Source organism: Thamnophis sirtalis, unplaced genomic scaffold (genome assembly GCF_051295495.1).
Source record: "Thamnophis sirtalis isolate CommonGarterSnake01/CBP01778 unplaced genomic scaffold, rThaSir2_p1.2 scaffold_2, whole genome shotgun sequence".
Lineage (NCBI taxonomy): Eukaryota > Metazoa > Chordata > Lepidosauria > Squamata > Natricidae > Thamnophis > Thamnophis sirtalis.
The window spans coordinates 87,456,499-87,475,936 of NW_028261382.1; the positions used below are offsets into that span (position 1 = coordinate 87,456,499).

The 19,438-nt window shown below is 42.8% G+C and overlaps 2 protein-coding genes across 3 annotated transcripts in view; one reads left to right on the plus strand and one right to left on the minus strand.

Annotated features, from left to right (window-relative positions):
• The window catches only part of SIAE (sialic acid acetylesterase), a 21,379-nt gene extending 11,920 nt beyond the window's left edge, over window positions 1–9,459 (plus strand). For both annotated transcript variants that reach the window (XM_087706325.1, XM_014062227.2), the window contains exons 7-10: window positions 1–55; window positions 2,484–2,638; window positions 3,662–3,857; window positions 5,784–9,459. The exon at window positions 1–55 is cut by the window's left edge and continues 79 nt beyond it. In XM_087706325.1, coding sequence (XP_087562451.1) covers window positions 1–55; window positions 2,484–2,638; window positions 3,662–3,857; window positions 5,784–6,020 — 643 coding nt within the window. In that variant the 3' untranslated portion in view covers window positions 6,021–9,459. The remainder of the gene's footprint in view (window positions 56–2,483; window positions 2,639–3,661; window positions 3,858–5,783) is intronic.
• Window positions 9,460–11,887: 2,428 nt separating this feature from the next.
• Window positions 11,888–18,039, minus strand: PANX3 (pannexin 3). Its single transcript, XM_087703776.1, has 5 exons — window positions 17,781–18,039; window positions 16,234–16,376; window positions 15,781–15,995; window positions 14,218–14,867; window positions 11,888–12,040 (listed from the first exon to the last, which is right to left on the minus strand). The coding sequence occupies exons 1-5, from the start codon at window positions 17,959–17,961 to the stop codon at window positions 12,006–12,008; spliced, it is 1,224 nt and encodes a 407-aa protein (XP_087559902.1). The 5' UTR covers window positions 17,962–18,039; the 3' UTR covers window positions 11,888–12,005.
• Window positions 18,040–19,438: the final 1,399 nt, after the last annotated feature.

The window sequence follows — 19,438 nt, forward strand, 5'->3', positions numbered from 1 at the left end:
TCATGAAGGATCCGATGGTCAAACCAACCAGCAGTTTCCCTTTGGCTTCGTTCAGGTAAGTGTATGATGCAAATGCACTCCTGGGCAGGTTATTTGGGCTCATTTCAATCTGTCCCTTTAAATCAGTGGTAGTCAACCTGGTCCCTACCGCCCACTAGTGGGCGTTCCAGCTTTCATGTTGGGCGGTAGGGGTTTGCTGTAACTCTGCTTTATAAATTCTATAAAGTAAAGTTACTTCCCTACTTTATAAATCACCATTACTGTGGAACCGGTGGGCGGTTAGAAAATTTTACTACTAACAGAGATACAAAAATGGGCAGTAGGTATAAAAAGGTTGACTATCCCTGCTTTAAATTTTGATGTCATCCTTTTCAAGATTATTGAATCTGTGTTATTCTATATTCTATAAAATGGAAGAATCTTCTTATCTAAATAGATGCCCTGTTCTCAAGCTTTGGATGTGAATGTTTTATGGTAGGTTGTCATCATAAAATGCAAGGGGCATATGCAGAAAAGTGGTATTTTGCTCAATCAGTCCGATCCAGCCTTAGATTTCTGTCCCTAATTATTTCTGAAATCCTTAATCAGTGATAAATACTGGTTCATATTTCCGGATTCATGCTTCCCTCTTCCAAGTGTTGGCTAAACTCACACATTGTTCTAAGTCAGCAATGGCGAACCTTTTTTGGCTCGCGTGCCAAAAGTGGGGGGAGTGCCGGGGAAGTCGTGTGCAGGCGTGCCGCAGTCATAATGCAATGCACAATCCCCCCAGTGTGTATGCGTGCATGAGAGGTGCTCCCCCCCCATTTTTGGTGTGCTTTTTTCGCCCTCCCCAGGCTCCAGAGGCTTTATGGGAGCCTGGGGAGGGTGAAAACAGCCTCCTCCCGCCCCCTGGAGGCCCTCCGGAGGCTTTAGGAGCTTCACTGAAGTCTCCAGAGGACAAAAAGTTCGAGAGCGGACTTCCAGTTTGCTTGTAGGGCCGGTTTAAGCCCTCCGGAGCCCTCAAGGGCTTTCTGGAGGCTTCCCTGAAGCCTCCAGAGGACGAAAAACGACTATGAGCAAACTGGTTTGTCCGTTGAGCCGTTTATAGTCCTCCAGAGCCTTCAAGGAAACCTCTGGAAGGTCACTGAAGGCTCCAGAGGACTTAAACCAGCCTGACGAGCAAACCGGAAGTCAGTTCCTGAACTTCTGGTTTGCCCGTAGGGACAGTTTTTTGCACTCCAGAGGCTTCAGGGAAACTCCTGAAACCTCCGGAGGGCCTCCGGGCGGGTGGAGGAGGCTGTTTTCGCTCTCCCCAGGCTCCTCTAAAGCCTCTGGAGCCTGGGGAGGGTGAAAAATGACCTCGAAAAAAGGCTAAAGTCAGCTGGCCTGCACTCATCTGCACTGGCCCACTGATAAGGCAACGCCTCGCGTGCCCTGACAAATGGCTCTGCATGCCACCTATCATATAACGTGCTATAGGTTCGCCATCCTGGCTCTAAATTGTAGTGGATTTTTAATAATAGATTATTGAAAAAGTCAGTGGACTCGTTTAGATAAGCAAGCACATGATTGGATTTACACATATGGTCAGCCAAAACTAAACAGATTATGACACTAGGTAAGACCTCAGACCTCAACCCCTGCCTGTTTCAACCATAGAGAACAGTGCATCAGGAACTGTTAAGTGTTAAGCAGCAATCTTAACCATTAGGTTCCTAATAATGCATGTGGTTTTATGAAGCCATTGCTTTGTCATTCCCCAGTTTATTGTTTTCCAGATGCATTGGATTTTAATTCTCATAATTCTTCAGACAGCATGCCATTTTCCTGACTATAATCCTTATTCCTGAGAACTGTAAGAGTTGATCCTGTACATGTGGAAGATATCATGTTGAGGAAGGCTGCCTATTATTGAGACAAATGGAATTGTGCAATTGATTTGATTTTCCCACTTGCTGCTCTTATAGTGTAGAGTCCTAAGAATTTTGTTCCCTTTGGGCCAAGAATCCTTGTTTGTTGGTGAAGTATAATACCCAACTATGGACTGTCTCCATTCTTGGATTGTGTATGTTTCTACAATCATAAGAGAGCCGAGGTGGCGCAGTGGTTAGGGTGCAGTACTGCAGGCCACTTCAGCTGACTGTTATCTGCAGTTCAGCGGTTCTAATCTCACCGGCTCAAGGTTGACTCAGCCTTCCATCCTTCCGAGGTGGGTGAAATGAGGACCAAGACTGTGGGGGCAATATGCTGACTCTGTAAACCGCTTAGAGAGGGCTGAAAGCCCTATGAAGCGGTATATAAGTCTAACTGCTATTGCTAACTGCTATTGCTATAACTGAGTGAATGATGGTTATTAAGAGTAAAGATCAGGTTTTCCATAGCTGTTCTGTCCATAATTTGTATGAGGGACTTTCAGGTTGAGTAGGAACTGACTAGAATGGCAAGTTGTGAAATCCGTGGCTACCTTTTCTTGAAGATCTCCATTCTTTACCCACTTTCAGTTATGCACATATCTGCATGTGCAGATAAACGACAAATTTCCACGTATTCGGTGGCATCAAACTGCAGACTACGGCTATGTCCCTAATAAGAGAATGTCCAATACATTCATGGCTGTTACCATAGATCTTGGCGATAATGAATCTCCTTATGGCAGGTACATTTTGAAATTGCTTGAGATCTGTCCTCTAATCTCCTGGAGGTTTTCTTCTCTCGTTAAAGAAAAATGCTTCTGTTTCCTTTGAAAACTGATACTCCACTGTGGTCGCATCAGTCTTAGTAGAGGGAGTCAAAGATGACAGCGTCATAGGGAGAGGGAGAAACAAGGAGGTGGAATGTGTGAAGAAATAAGTGACGTGTACGTGGGAGGAGAAAAAAGTAGATGGGAAAACAGAAAAGGAGACTGTGACATTGATTTGGAGGGGGGAACCAAAGCTGGTTGAAAGAAGGGTGGGTGTCTGTTGATTAGAAGCACAGCTGAGACTGGAGGAGCAGGCTACGGGGTGACAACATTTAAGACTTGTGGACTTCAACTCCCAAAATTCCCCAGCCACCATGTCTGGCTGGGGAATTCTAGGAATTGAAGTCCACAAGTCTTAAAAGTCGCCAAGATTGGAGACCTTTGATCTAGTAATAGATAGGTAGTACTCATTGGCGGTTCTCGAAAAAGGGACTGTTACCCTACCTTAGCAAAAGTGCTAAAAGCTCTTAGGTCATCTTAAGGATTTAACAAATTTATTCTGGGCGCAATCTGTTGTGGGCTAAACTTCTTATCATCTGATTAAATGGATTTTGTCCATTTATGGCAAAAAAGCAATTGCACTATAGTTTATAATGTCCCAAGCCTAAGACTGACTCTCAACAAGGAGAGGAGGACTGAAGAAAAGAGAGAGAGAGGTGGCAGATTATAAATAGAAAAAGACAAGACAAGAACGACAGGAGATGGGCTCTACAAGCCTTTGGCTGGCATTTATTAAATGTGTATGCCATCTATCTCTCTACCAAGCAGCTCTGATATCTATTCAGACTTCTTGTTCTTCATGAAATGGCGCCTTTACTTGCAGTTTTCATTTATAATATCGAAAGCTGTCAGCTGGATAGCCTTTTAAAATATGAGCATGAAAAAGAAAAGGGCCTGAGTTCCAATTGAATCTTCTCTTCCCTTTTCTTTGTCCTTCAGCATCCATCCTCGGGATAAGCGGACTGTGGCCTACAGGTTGCATCTTGGAGCACTGGCAGTGGCTTACGGGGAAAAAAGTATAATCTTCCAGGGACCCTATCCTCAGAAAGTGCAAGTGAATGTAACCCATGGGCTTCTTAATATCACCTTTAACGAATGTATTCAGTTGCGTCACATGGACAACAAGACTTTTGAGGTAAAAGACAAGGAAGAGATGTTGATTTAGGATTGCAACAGTTAGGGTCCAATGCAGTGGTGGGTTTCAAAAATTGTTTGAACCTACTCTGTAGGTGTGGCCTCCTTTGTGGGAGTGGCTTGCCACCCATGTGACCGGATGTGAAGATGCCGATGACACTTGTCAGAACCACCTTAAATCACACACAGCACTGGCATGCATAAGAATATGATGTAAACTTGTTTTTTAAAAGGCATCTTTGGTTTGCGTTAAAACAACTTCAACACACGCAATGTTCTGGTTGCACCACAAACGCAGTAGTCATCCTTACCTTTCACAGAGGCACTGAGTTTTATAAATATGAGCATGATATTGTAGAATAATTATATCCAAGGACAAGTGGTGGGTTTCAAAAAATTTTGGAACCTTTTCTGTAGGTGTGGCCTGCTTTCCGGGCCCACTGGTGGAAACTCTTCTAACCGGTTCGGTAGATTTGATGAACCGGTTCTACCGAATAGGTGCGAACTGGTAGGAACCCACCTCTGGTCCAATGCATCTAGTTAGCTATCCGAATGCAGGAGGATTCTCTATGCCTCGAATTATAGCCTGCTTGCCATTTATTTATACGTAGCTGCTAAGCCTATATGTATGTGTGCAGCATACATGGCCTTGTTAAAAGTTAGAGAAAGAAAAGATGGGGCTAGAGCAGTGTTTCTTAACCTCAGCAACTTTAAGATGCATGGACTTCAACTCCCAGAATACCCCAGCCAGCACATCTTAAAGTTGCTGAGGTTAAAAAACATTGGGCAAGAGGAAGGGAGAAACAGCATCAGAAAGAAGGAATTTCAGCCCAAATTCTGAAAGTGTTGCCTGCTATCCTGTGCTGTGTAGGAAGCAACATACTAAACCATCATATACTTGCCATCCTGTTAAGAGGCATTCAGCAATGGCAAGCTTTAATGAATTATAATAATATATTTTCTTGCACAAGTTCCTCTAATCCAGTGGTTCTCAACCTTCCTAATGCCGTGACCCTTTAATACAGTTCCTCATGTTGTGGTGACACCCAATCATAAAATTATTTTATGTTTTCCATATTTTTTCAAAAATATGTGTTTTCCAATGTTCTTAGGCGACCCCTATGAAAGGGTCATTCGTTCGACCCCCAAAAAGGTCCCAACCAGTGGTGGGATTCAAATAATTTACCAACCGGTTCTCTGCCCTAACAACCAGCTGGGTAGGCGGGGCTCGGTGATCATGTGATCGTGTGGGCGTGGCCAAGTCAATGTCACTCAGGTCGATGGGCACTTCGCCTTAGTTCAGTGTTTCTCAACCTTGGCGACTTTAAGTCCTGTGGACTTCAATTCCCAGAATCCCCCAGCCAGCACAGCTGGCTGGGGAATTCTGGAAGTTGAAGTCCACAGGACGTAAAGTCACCAAGGTTGAGAAACACTGCCTTAGTTGTTACAATGGTAATAAGGGTTAACTGGAGAGGCAATTTCTGTAAGCAGGGCAATAAAGATTAGGCTAGAAACAACACCAGAATGTTTCCTTCCTGCCTTCCTTAACAGCCCTGTAAAGTGGGAAAAAACAAAAGATTTATTCCAACAACCGGTTCTCTGAACTGCTTAGAAAGTTACCAACCGGTTCTCCCGAATAGGTGCGGACTGGCTGAATCCCACCGCTGGTCCCGACCCACAGTTTGAGAACCACTGCTCTAATCCTTTAACATAGAAAGTCATTGCTGTAACGTTTCCCCAGTGAGATTAATAGAAACTTCAAGATTAAAAGGATGAGATTTAGACTGGGGGGAATGACATGGGTAGAGACAGCAATAAGGACTAAAACTTCTGCTCACAAACCAATGCCAAGCCCTCAGCAGTTGTTGCTTTTTAAAGATGCAGAATCTGCAGTTTGAAGCAATTGCTCTCTCTTGCCTTTTTGCAGGTGTCTTGCTCTAATCAGAGACCGGGCAAGTGGGAACCCGCATCCATTGTGTCATCCTCTTACTCCTCGGTAATCCTGCAGAACCCAACCTGTCCGGATGGCATAAAAGGCTTGCGCTACGCCTGGTCCGAATGGCCCTGTGAATACAAACAGTGCCCCATTTACAATCCACAGGATTTGCCTGCCCCTCCCTTCATTACATTTTCCCTCAATAACCCTGCATGGATTTTGCTGTGAGTGAGCTGAGAGTGGAAAGAGGAATCAGCAGCTTATTTTGCAGACAAAAGGAAATGTGGGGCACACAGCCACAGCTTATATTTCTTAAAGCAGTAAAGCTCTCAGGTCGATGACCGCAGAGAAGAATTTTAAAAACGAGCAACCCAGTTACTTACTTGCCAGAAAGGTCATAGTAGGGAAGGTGGATCAGATGTCGGCGGTTCTTACTCTTGCTACCCGCCTGCGGTGCCGTAATAACCGGGATTACTTTGTAAGTACTTCACTAGAAATCAAACCCCTTCTAAAAGAACCCCTGGTTACCTGCACACAACCAAGAGAGCCAGGATTCTGAACGGCAAGGCATGATGGGTGATCAATAAAAGATTCCTCTGGGAACATTGACATTCCAGTGCATGTTTAAACATAAGCCCTTCTGAATTTAGCAGGCCAAGCTCCCAAGTACAGAGACGAGTTGGATGGGCCATTTGTAAGATGCCATGCTGGTCCAGCCATTTGCTCTTCTCTTGTCTGCAGCTGATCTGCAGAGGAGTGTTATCGGGAAAACAGGGAACAAATACTCAACATTCTCCCCCTCCCACTCTCCTAGGCAACTTATAACAGGAGTAAGCCTAATACAAGCCACAGCTTTGTGCTAAAAGGAATGACAGAGCTATGGCATTCCAGATGTTGCTGGATGTCCTTGGCAAGGTGAGGGATGTTGGCAGATGCATTAAAGCGATATCTTAAGACTCTGTATCTTGTCTGCCCTGAACTACTATTGACCTCCAGATTAAAATAAGTGTCTTGGGATTCACTGTGTTCCAGATTTACCTTATGTCTACTATCACTTGCAGCAAATAAGTCTTGCAGTAAAAAAACCCTCCACTTTCAAATATAAAAAGGTTACATTAAAAACGCAATATTGCTTTACAAAAAATAAGAACATAGGAGTATATTTCTTTTTTCAAGCAAAATCTGTGGCTTCAGACAAAATCCAGGGAGGCTTCCACTATGTTGGGTTTGGGTCAACTTGATCATCTCACTTGTGTATGTATGTATGTTGTATGTTTGTCTTAGATGAGCAACCTGCCAAATCGATTGATCTGGTTATGTTAAACCAAAGTAGAAAATGGGAAACAATTGATTTATAGAGTTGTTCCCTGGATCAGAGTGAAGTTGGGTATAGTGTTTAGACCAGAGGTCTCCAAACTTGGCAATTTTTAAGTCTTGTGGACTTCAACTCCCAGAATTAGACAGACAGACAGACAGACAGACAAATGCCTGAGGTTTCCTAATAATGTATAGGAAACAATAATGGATTAACCTGTGTTAAATAATACAGACTTGAGGTTAAGAGAAGATAGATATTTCATGTGCTAAGATTTATTTCAGCTAGAGGATTCCAGATGGTAGAGATTATTTGACTTTGCTCTTCAAAAATTAACTTCTGGCATATAGATGGGTGAATCTGTCAGCTTCAGTATGTTGTGGATTCTTCATTTCGTTGATTTAACAATTTCAAATGTCCTATTTCCATATTAGGTATTTTTTAAATCTGGAATCAAAATTGGTATTTTATTTTTAAATGCGTGCAATCATTTTGCAATTTGAGCTAAAGTGTGTATTTCTGTACAATCATTATTTTTTCCTAAGAACTGGTGTTTTCGCTAATACTGGCATTTGGGTACACTTTGCCCTTTTAATAAATCTAGGAGCTCTGCAAAATTCAGAGAAGTTGATACTTCAGAGGAGAAGTAAGTTTCAGCTTGTCTCGATCTGACAATGCAAACTTTAAGTTCATAATTAAATATGGGTCAGGTGACTTCTCCATCCATCCTTACCGTGGAACAGCTGTTGCTCCTGGATTGATCTTGTCCTTCATGTGGGAGAGTCAGATTGACCTATGACAAGGGTGGGCTGAATGTAGATGGAGGTATACTTCAGATTAGCTGTAGGAGGGGGTTAGTGAAATCCATGATTTAGATGGTTTGTTTCCTAAATTAGGGAGCAAGTAGGAGGGATGTCTGTGAGAATTTCAGTTGTGAATCTGAAAACATCCCTGGGTGGAACGTTCATTTAAAATGTTTTGCAATGCTGTGTCTCTATTTTTGAGCCCCTGTATGGCTCTTTTCTTTGTTTAACAAATTTAAGAGTTGGAATGAAAAAGCACAGTGTTAACATTCCCTATAATTACATGGCTGTTTGAGACAGCCAGGGCAAATATGGCAATTTAACTGCAAATGAAAGGATATGGAGTGTTTTGCATGTAATATCCATTCTTTTTTTAAATCAAGTCATGCTTAATTTAATGGAAAGTTTTATCCTAAATTAAAAAAAAACCTACTTTAAAATGAAATCTGCAGACAACAGCAAGATACATATTTGTCTACATAAATCATTCTGAAAATGAGTCCGTAACCCTTTGGTAGGCATCTCAAATTAATCCTCAAATTTCTATGCAGAACAGCTTCCAAGGGAAAAAAATTATTCATCATTTGCATTCATTCATTCAATAGTATGCAGTTATTCAGCAGACGTATGTGTAAATTAATATGCAAAGAGTGATGATTTTGTATCCAAAAGAGCATGGATATTCGCCAAGCAGTTAGAATCACATTATATGGAAGATTCTAGTCACTTGTCCCAAACCTTCTAGTAATCTGTGTGTATCTGACAGTAAACTCCAAATACTGTATAGGTAGTCCTCAACTTACAACAGTTTGTTTAGTAACCGTTCAGCGTTAACAATGGTACTGAAAAAAGGGACTTAAGGCATGTTTCACACTTAACAACCGTTGCAGCTTCCCATGGTTACATGATCAAAATGCAGACGCTTTGCAGTTGATTCACATTTATGACGTTTGCAGTGTCCCAGGGTCATGTGAGCCACTCTTGCGACCATCTGACAAGCAAAGTCAGATGGTTGCAAGAGTGGATCACAGAGTGAGTAAGTCAGATTCATTTAACAAAGGTGTTACTTCACAATCGCAGTGATTCACTTAACTGTGGCAAAGAAAGGTGGTAAAGTGGGGCAAAATTCATTTAACAGCTGTCTCACTTTAACTTTAAGACTCAATTGTGGTTGTACGTTGAGGACTACCTGTTATGTACTTTAAGAGTAAACTGGAGCAGGGCTTACATTTTATAAAATCTTTACAAATGCACAGAAAGAGCCAGACAAAACTACTTGGTTTACAATTGCTCCCCTTTCATAGTTCTATAAATCTATGGGTGTTTGGATTACTGTTTGTTTGCATAGGTAAATTTTTTGGATAATGATACTGTAGGATGTAAAAATGAATGAGTTATACTTGTATTGTTGTGCCAGTCAGTGTGTTTTTGTTGTTTTTGAGGCAATCATCTGAAATAGCAAAGTGGAAGTATGATTTCCATCCATGATTAAAAATTACAAATTGTCTTTCTGATTTAAGTGGTCTCTATTAAAATAATCCCCTCTTGCCTGGAAGTTTGATTATTTAATAATTCACCCTGGCGGGAATAGTATAAAGGAATTTGAGACCATAGATTTAAGTTTAAGTCTCCCCTCTAATAATGTGTGGGCTCTAAGAAATAAGAAACATTTTGGATCAGTTTGCTCCATCATCCTTTTTCTCACAAGCCCTAGACAAATGCAGATAGCTTCAGGATGTTTCCAAGGAGAGCTATTTGGAAAAAAAAAACTTTTAAGAGAAAAAAAATTCTGGTTAAATATCCTGATCCTGAATTCCCCCCACTGCAATTCTTGCCCTCTAGTTATGCTCTAGTTATGATCTGGGTACTTGAGAGACCGCCTGCTGCCAATTACCTCCCACAGACCCATTAGATCTCACAGGGTTGGCCTCCTCCGGGTGCCATCTACCAGCCAATGCCACCTGGCTATTACCCGGGGGGAGGGCCTTCTCTGTGGCAGCTCCGGCCCTCTGGAATGAACTCCCCGCAGGGATTCGGACCCTTACCTCTCTCCAGGCCTTCCGAAAAGCCGACAAAACCTGGCTTTGCTAGCAGGCCTGGGGGTGATGAATTCCCTCCCCTCTCGACATGTATGGTTGTGCGACTGTTGTTTACTTTTATTATTTGTATTTTGTTTTTTATGTTCCCCTTTTTTTCCCCCTTGAATTGTTCGCCGCCCTGAGTCCTCCCGGAGAAGGGCAGCATACAAATAATAAAATTCTATTCTATTCTATGCCAATCCCTGCTATAAATAATATACTTCTGTGTTTTTTTTTCTTTTATATGCTTATAAATCCAAGATCTCTTTCTCTATATGAAAAAAAGAGAAAACTAAGCGTTGGTGAATTTTGACAGTTGATATATACATTTCTTTTGCTTCGATCATTGCAGTGCCTTTATGCTTTGTTATCTTACCTGGGAATGTAATCAATATAACCTACAGAAGATTACACCTTTATCTCCATGTTGTCATGTTGGTTTATATTCTGCTTTTCCACTGAGCACTGAAGGCTGTTCGATTCAATTACCCTGTGAGATTCTGTTAATGGATTTGCTGGATCATTCATCTTCCTTGTTAGTGTTATTTATGCCTGCTATAATTCACAATCACTGTGCAGCAATCTGCATATGTGGCTGCTTATCAAAGCAGAGCTATCCATCTAAAACACAGCACCCATGCGGCTACTGAATGCTAAAGAGATGGGCATTAGCCTAATTGTATTGGATTTCTGTCTTCCCTTCTTCCCGGGAACAGTTTAAAAGGCTGGTCTTAAACTTTAAGAAAGGCAGCTTGGTGCTCAGTGTTATAGCAGTTAGACTTATATACCGCTTCATAGGGCTTTCAGCCCTCTCTAAGCAGTTTACAGAGTCAGCATATTGCCCCCAACAACAATCCGGGTCCTCATTTTACCCACCTCGGAAGGATGGAAGGCTGAGTCAACCCTGAGCCCGTGAGATTTGAACACATTAGGAACTAGGAACTAGGAACTAAGGCAGCTGGGGGCACTGTGAGCCCCGGGAAGAAGGCCAGAGAAAATCACTTCCAAAAATGAAGCAAAGAAAACATTTTCAGGAAGAAGTCTCTGCAGTCTCTAAGATTCAAGTCTGACACGCAGGCACCAAGTAAGTACAAATTCCCCAAAACCCACAGCTCCTAATATTTAAAACCATAAATTATTTAGAACCACAGAATTTTCTCTGAATACTTTGCTTCTGGTTGAAGTTGCTGCTCAGCTCTCATAAGTCAACTAGTGAGTACAAGAAGCATAAGCCTCTTCCATACATTGTACTTAAACCACCATTCTTGGCTTTGGCTCAGCAGGTTTTTAACAGTTTCTTTTAAAAGGGGGCATGACTTATCTAGCCGATTTTAATTTTATGTAAATAAACAATGGGTAAATACACCCTATCAATCTAATCACTGGTCTTTATGATGACAGTGTCAAGTTTGAAGAATGTAATTTTAAATCGATTATCCAAAGTTGTATAACATTGGAAAGATGTTTCAGCTTATCAATTTCAACCAGCTTATAAGCTTCACCTTCTTGTGTAGAGGAATTAAGATGCATTTCAAACTGTTCTCTCTCCATGGATTGTGCGCCCCACACTATTTTAAAATTGCATGAGGTTTATTTTTTTTTATATACTTCTGCATGATTTCAGAGTAGAAAACTTGAGATAACAGAAGTCCACTTTTAAAACGAGGATCTTATAAGCTTTAAGGAGAGTAGCAGAGTTCTGAAGGGCCAGAAGTGTTGGAGTTGTCATAGAGGAAATATAAATCTAGCTTCATAAGAAAGTCAGACAGTAAAAAAAATATGCAGAATTTAGGGTTCAAGTAGGAAATCTGTACATTTATATGTATTATAAATGTGAAAATCCATGGAGAAAACAAACAGTATTAATGGACAAATGGTTGCCCCCCAAAATAGAATGAATAAAGATGACCCCAAATTCACACAAAGGGAGGTACTGGTTGCCCTTTTTTATGCTCAATGGTCTTCACCGGTTCCGATTTTTCTGCTATTTGCTGCTCTTAGCGAATCCATTCCTGAGTCAGTTTTTCTTGGCTTCCAAAGCAGATTTCGTTTCTGATATAAAAGAAAGAAAGGATTGTATTAAGATGATGCTGTAGTTCCTAGATTGGAATTGGATATTGTAATTCAAATATTTCAATTGTTTTCCACCAGGAGTTTAAAGTGGAACATATTTATTTATTAACCAAACTTATATGGGCTTCCTATCTCAAGGAAAGTGATCTCTAGTAGCAGATAGCCAATATCCTTGACTTAAGACCAAACTACTTAGTGAGTGTTCATAGTTATGATGGATCCCCCCCCAAAAAAGATCTTTATGACCCAAGTTAGCAATAGCAATAGCAGTTAGACTTATATACCGCTTCATAGGGCTTTCAGCCCTCTCTAAGCGGTTTACAGAGTCAGCATATTGCCCCCACAGTCTGGGTCCTCATTTTACCCACCTCGGAAGGATGGAAGGCTGAGTCAACCCTGAGCCAGTGAGATTTGAACCGCCGAACTGCAGCTAACAGTCAGCTGAAGTGGCTGCAGTACTGCACTCTAACCACTGCACCACCTCGGCTCTTAAGTTCCAACAGGTCCCGCCCCGTGCAGTCTCATGACCGCATTTTGGACATTTGGCAACTGGCTGCAATTTATGACATTTTTACTGAAAACCAGAGTTTACTTCTGGCTTTTGGCAAAAGCTCCCCATAGCAAGCAGTGGATTTGCTTAAAGATGGCAGTGATTTGCTTAGCAACCACCACAAAAAGGTGTACAACCTGAGGCTGCAGTCGTTTGGGTTATATTTGGTTCTATTATAAACAAAACACCCAGCACAAACACCCAGTAGAGATTTTTGCAGCTCTGGAATGGAGCAGCCAAAGAGGCTGCAGAGTATTGGATCCACAGTTTACATGGTTGCCTTTTGCTCCCTCGGAACGAAAGAGAAGGTACAGATATCTCGTCAAAAGAATACACCTTGACCATGAACTAGAGCAGGGATGGCTAACCCTTTTGTGGTTGTGTGCCAAAAGGGTGCCCCTGCCCCGTGATGCAATGCGCATGCGATACCCCGCCCCTGTGCAAGCGCACATGACTTCTCTGCACTCCCCCTGTGCAATTGCACCAGTGGTGGGATTCAAATACTTTAACAACCAGTTCTCTGTCCTAATGACCAGGTGGGTAGGCAGGGCTTAGTGGTCATGTGACCATGTGGGCATGGCCAACTCAACATTACTCAGGTCGATGGGCACTTTGCCTTAGCTGTTACAATGTAATAAGGGTTAACCAGAGAGGCAGTTTTTGTAAGCAGGGCAATAAAAATTAAGCTAGAAACAACACCAGAATGTTTCCTTCCTGCCTTCCTTACAGGATTAGCCCCTGTAAAGCAGAAAAAAAACAAAAGAAGATTTCTTCCAACAACTGATTCTCTGAACCTCTAAGAAAGTTAAGAACCGGTTCTCCCGAATAGGTGTGAGCTGGCTGAATCCCACCACTGAATTGCATGTGATACCCATCCCACCCCACCCCGGTATCCCATTTTGGGCCTAGGACAGAGGTAGGTTCCTACCAGTTCGCACCTATTCGGTAGAACCGGTTCGTCAAATCTACCGAACCGGTTAGAAGAGGTTCCACCGGTGGACCCGGAAAGCAGGCCACACCTACAGAAGAGGTTCCAAAAAGTTTTGAAACCCACCATTGGTCCTTGGATATGATTATTCTACACTATCATGCTCATATTTACAAAACTCAGTGCCTCTGTGAAAGGTAAGGATGACTACTGCGTTTGTGGTGCAATCAGAACATTGCGTGTGTTGAAGTTGTTTTAACGCAAACCAAAGATGCCTTTTAAAAAACAAGTTTACATCATATTCTTATGCATGCCATTGCTGTGTGTGAGGTAATTTAAGATGGTTCTGATAAGTGTCGGCAACATCTTCATATCCGGTCACATGGGCGGCAAGCCACTCCCATCCGGTCACATGGGCGGCAAGCCACTCCCACAAAGGAGGCCACACCCACAGAGTAGGTTCAAACAATTTTTGAAACCTACCACTGGCTTAGGAGGCCTCCCTGCAGCCTGCTGGACCAAAAAAGAGGCTGGGGGGGGGGTGCTGCACCCCCCATGCTCCACCAGCCTCAGCATCACGGAACTAGAGTATCAAGAAATATATTTTGCGCAGTAAAAAAAACAAACAGCCCAAGAAACAAGCAGATTTCAGCACAGCTTTCAGTGAGTGTTACTTACCAGCTTCATTCTCAAGATGGAGCAAATTCTCGTTGGCATTGGAATTAGGCTTTGGCTTTGTTAGCTGCAGGCCAGCAAAGAGTGTCATAAAATCTACAACTGTGTCTATGTTTTCTTTGTTGGGTGAAATATCCTTGAGAGTACTCAGTACACTCAGCCTACTGAAAGATTTGACCTCCGAGATGTTGGCCCGCAGGAAGAGCAAGATGATGTTGAGATCATTAAATGGGCAAGTCAGCATTTTCTTGCTGAGGAGATCAAACGCCGGCAGCATTTCATAAATGGACAGAAGCCGCTTGTCCCACTGACACAGCTGGAGCAGATGGTAGAGGACAACTGGGCCCAGAAGGATGTATACAGACCCAAGGCAGATGCTGGTAATTTGGAAAACGGAGAAGAAAACCAGCTTGCAAGGAATCCAGTCTGGAACATCAGATTCTTCTAGAAGCCCTGCCTTGATTGAACATCTGAATTTATCGTGAAAGAAGACCTGCAAATGACAGTATCCCAAGTAGAGGCAGCTGAGAGCCAGAAGAAAGAGGAGGAAGAGATTCCTCAATACGTAAATGATGATGAAGTAATGGGAACGTTGCTTGCAAGTCAGGTACCTCTCCAGAAGAGGGAACTCAAAGTATCTCTCACTGCGAGCCCTTGGGGATGGGGGGAAACAACAAAATATAAGAATAAACTAGAACTCTTCTAGTGATGTGCTACTTTTCCATGTGTAGGATTTAAAAATAACCAACCCAGAAGAGGACAGTCCTGGAGATTAAGGAGGAATAACCCCAAGAATAGTAAAAGTTCCCCTCATACCAGGGGTGGGTTTCTCGCCCTGTTCCAACCGGTTCGGTTGGAATGGGGCTGGCGGCGTCCTCGTGCATGCGCGGCGCACGCATGCATACTAGCATCTGTGTGATGCTCCAGCTGCTCCTGGAGGATCGCGCAGGCGCTGTATGCGTCCTGCGCATGCATGGAAGCACAGAACTTGTCAAAACCGGGTAAGGAGCGCAGGCGGGCGGGTGCGCCCTTCGCCGTTCCCAGAAGTAAGTTACTTCCGGGTTCGCTGACCAACCGGTTCGCAGGGACCGCCGCGAACCGGTTGAAACCCACCCCTGCCTCATACATATGTGCTAGTTGTTTCAAAGCCAAAGAGCTAGCGCTGTCTGAAGACCGACTCCATGGTCATGGACGGCACGACTAAATGCTGAAGGCGCACAGAACGCTGTTACCTTCCCACCAAAGGTGGTCCCTATTTTTCTACTTGCATTTTTTAACATGCTTTGGAACTGCTAGGTTGGCAGAAGCTGGGACAAGTAACGGGAGCTCACGCCGTTATGTGGCGCTAGGGATTCGAATCACCGAACTGCCAACCTTTCTGATCGACAAGCTCAGTGTCTTAGCCACTGGGCCACTTTAAATAGCCACTGCTATACATACGAATGCAGGGGAAAATTTACATTGTAATGCTTTCTTGTTAAACCTGTGGTTTTGCAAGTGAAAATTCTGGGAACGGGAATGGAAATTTAGACATGCAGATCACACACACACACGCCTGTCACTTACAGGTCAAGCTCCTCCCAGAAATCCTCTGGATCCTCTTCCGATTGCTGGAGCTTCACCATGTATTGCACCAAGCGGATGGAACGGTTGTAGGATTTATCTAGTTCATCAATGATGAAGAACAAGTCGCAGTGGAGTGAGGGGGCAGCTGCGTACTTCCACAGCAGATAAGGCAGGTACATGGCAACTGCGATGACGAGCAAAGAATATGGGAAGACCTAGAAAAACAGAATGAGAAGAGGGTACTGTGGTCAGTGGAAGGGTAAAACAGTGTTTCTCAACCTTGGTCACTTTAAGAGGGGTGGACTTCAACTCCCAGAATTCTGGGAATTGAAGTCCACCCCTCTTAAAGTGGCTAATGTTGAGATACATTGGGGTAGATGACTACAAATCATGCCCTGAGATCCACATAGTGTGCACCCAAGAGATAAAGGATGGCGTTCTTCACCCCAATACCTTGAAGATCCAGAGGGAATTGGATGCAGCATCTCCTGCAGGTTCAGAATTATAGTGAAGCCAGGAATCCCAACATACGGCATCAACAAAATGAGACTGCTCTGCTGTGAAGTTGTTAGGAGGGTAGCAACTGATTTGGGATCCTGTCATAGAAAGAGAAACACATTCAGCTCCATCCTTCTTGCTAACGCAGCAATATCCATCAGCTTCTTCTACCGTAGTAAAAACGGAGAGCTGTTCTCCTATGTTTTGAACTGCCTCCAGCAAGGACGGTCCATGCCTAACATTTGGCATCAAAGGGCTCCCCATTTTTTTTAAACTAATTAAGAAATTGGGCCCCTTTATGCTGTCCCTGCTGTGGCGGTTGTTGTAATCTCTTTCTGTTCATCATCTCTGTAGGCTGGGTGCGCTAAAAGAAAAAAGAAAAGCAATCCCTAAAAAATATTTTACAATCTTTGAGGCAAGCCAAAGAGAGAAGCAAGTTTTGTTTATTCCATCTGGATCGACTAAACCTCACACATTTTTTTCCAGAAATAAATTCCTGAGGCAGGCTGTGAATTGCCACCATGAAACCTCATCCAGCCAATGTCAGATTTGTTCAAAGCCACACACAGATCATCCTGTTTTGGGTACATGCTATCAAACGAGACACTGTTGCTTCTGGAATGGGTACCTTTGTGTCCTCCCTTAGTCAGTGTCAGGCTGGTTATTCTGAATTATCTTTTTTTGCGGTGTTTAATGGGACTTGTTTCCATGGAAAAATACCTAGAATTGCATCTACCAAACTAAATGGGAGTTATTTTGAGAAAGAAACATCTGGATGTATTCCAGTGTCTTTTTTCCAAGATAACATATATGGATTCAGCCCTTGCATCACAAATGTCTCATTGAAAGATAGCAGTGAAGGCCACCCAATGAACTTCACGACTGGGTAAAAATTTGAACCTGGATTTCTCCGACTTGATATTCTCTAAATCTGTTGGAACTGTCATCTCAGAACTTCCCCTATGTTGGTTGGAGAGCCCCATTGGACAAGAGCTGCCGTCGGCTACTATCTACTGCAGCGGAATAATTTTTAACAGTGTTTCTGAAACGTCTAATTTTCCCAATATAGAAGCATCACTCAGGCTGATGATTGACATGTTTTCTTCATCCCTGTCTGCTAGAAGTAAAATGCAATAATGTCACAATTTTAACTTCAGAGGAGATTTCGCATTTTATACATTAAAATTGTAAGGTGTGGTTTGAACGCGCTTCATACAGTTCAATCCTCTATTTGTTGAAGTCCAGAGAGTGAATACAGAGAGTCCAATTCAAGGCTTCAGATACGAAACGCCTGGATCGTTTTTGCATATTCTAAATTCAGTGTCAAAGTCTGTTTCAAGTTAGCATAAAGGGGTTGCAGTAAACTCATTTTTAAAAATAATAATAATGAAACTTTTGTCCTTGCCCCCTCTGCTGGCATCTCCCCTCAGCCTCTCGGAAGGCCCCGAGAAACAACACGGTCACCCCCCCACCCCACTTCAAAGAATAATAAATTGACCTACCTGTGGAAAATTCCTGGGCAAACATGAGAGAGACCAGGAAGAGCGGCAGCCCCACCGTAACAAACTTCATGATGCGATCGCATGGCAGCTCCAAGTGAAGCCCTTTTGCCCTGGACCTGTTTGGGTCTGGAAGCAGCGCATCAGAGAGCATGTAATTGCCAGCCGTGTGTGCAATCGACATGGTTCGGTTCTAAAGTGGGGCCAAGCGTGCACAGAAGAGAGAGCTTCTCCAAGGGCTCAGCTACATCTGAAGCCGGGAGGTGGCTCGCCGATGGATGCCTTAGGTTTTCTCCACGGGGAATTAAGCATCAGGCAGTTGTAAATGACCAGCTTGGCTGTTTGCTAAACAGAATGATAATTACAGGGCAACCTGTTCTCTACAACTACCCTCAGGCCAGAAATAGAGCCCTTGACTGGAGGGTGGGTGGGTGGGATGCTGTGATTGGTAAGGGCTCCACTGTTCCTGGCCAACCACAGGCTTGAGATGGCAAGGCTGGGCCGTGTGGTTTTATCTCCGTCTTTCATAAGCCAGATGTTATTTCTAGCCACCGCTGGTAAAGAGGTAGGCCACGGTATTCGGTTTTCAGATGCAGCAGTTTCCAGGGGTGGATATCAAGTGACTGGCCAACAGTTCATATTTTCAAAGACGAAGGTGGGAGAGAGAAACCCACCCAGAACACCTAAGAATTTTATTTTTTGTGGTTTAGTAATGTGAATCTGCAGTGCTTTCTTCTGTTTGCTATAAAACCAGATGATTCTGAAATTTCAAGAATTTTGTTGCATTTCCCCGCCTTCTCTCAACCTCCCCATCAAATTAGATACAGCCCAGTTCTAAAGCATCGTCATAAGGATTTGCAACTTAGATAATCTGTAACTTGCATGTGGCCATCGGACAAATTGTTGCTCCTCCTAAAGCATATTGCTTGAATTGGTGGCAAAACCAATTCCCAGCTGTGTGATTTTCCTTGCTAAAATAAGAAACAAAATAACATGTTAAATCTCCAAAGCTTAACATGGGAAGATTTCGGGCAACCTCAGAAACTTTTCGTGGGATACTGCACATTTTTAGCACACTACAATTGATAATCTGACACATACACTATCTTCCCCCTCCATATTATCCCAGTTAAAATCCTATGTCAGTTTAGCCATTTCATGCATCTGACGAAGTGAGAAAGTTTATGCTTTGATCATAGACTAACACAACACTCCTGTAAACTACAGTGGCTGAATTCACATATATGTGGCTTTCTAGGGCTACCAAGACCTCCAATTTTCTTTACACACAAATCAGTGTCCTGTTTTTCCCCTGAAATACTTTTGACTTTTATATAGTGCTAATCCTTTAATAAAGTTTCTTTAGTAGGGTGTCAACTTATTTTTGTAGTAAATAGTCAAGGCCAGTATGTTATTCTAAATTTTGTAAGAACTATTCTAAATTATTTTAATAATGTGAGATCACTTTATAGATGATCAAAATATTATTCCTACTGGATATACGCAAGGCCATCCTTTAGAATAGAAAATGGGCGCCTGTAGAAAAAGATGCTTCTTGACCACTTTTAAGACACTGACAACCTACAAAAATTCATTCAGAGATTAGCAAATAGTTTTGAAATTTGGTATTCCCCAATATTATGGAATTATCCCACATTCCA

Excerpts from the sequence above, each read along its gene's own strand:
- PANX3 (XM_087703776.1), bottom strand. The coding sequence starts at position 17,961 with ATGTCGATTGCACACACGGCTGGCAATTACATGCTCTCTGATGCGCTG. Across the intron at positions 14,868-15,780 it reads TTCTGGGAGGAGCTTGACCT|GGCTCGCAGTGAGAGATACT; the intron begins GTAAGTGACAGG and ends CCCATCCCCAAG. Across the intron at positions 12,041-14,217 it reads CCATCTTGAGAATGAAGCTG|AAACGAAATCTGCTTTGGAA; the intron begins GTAAGTAACACT and ends CTTTTATATCAG.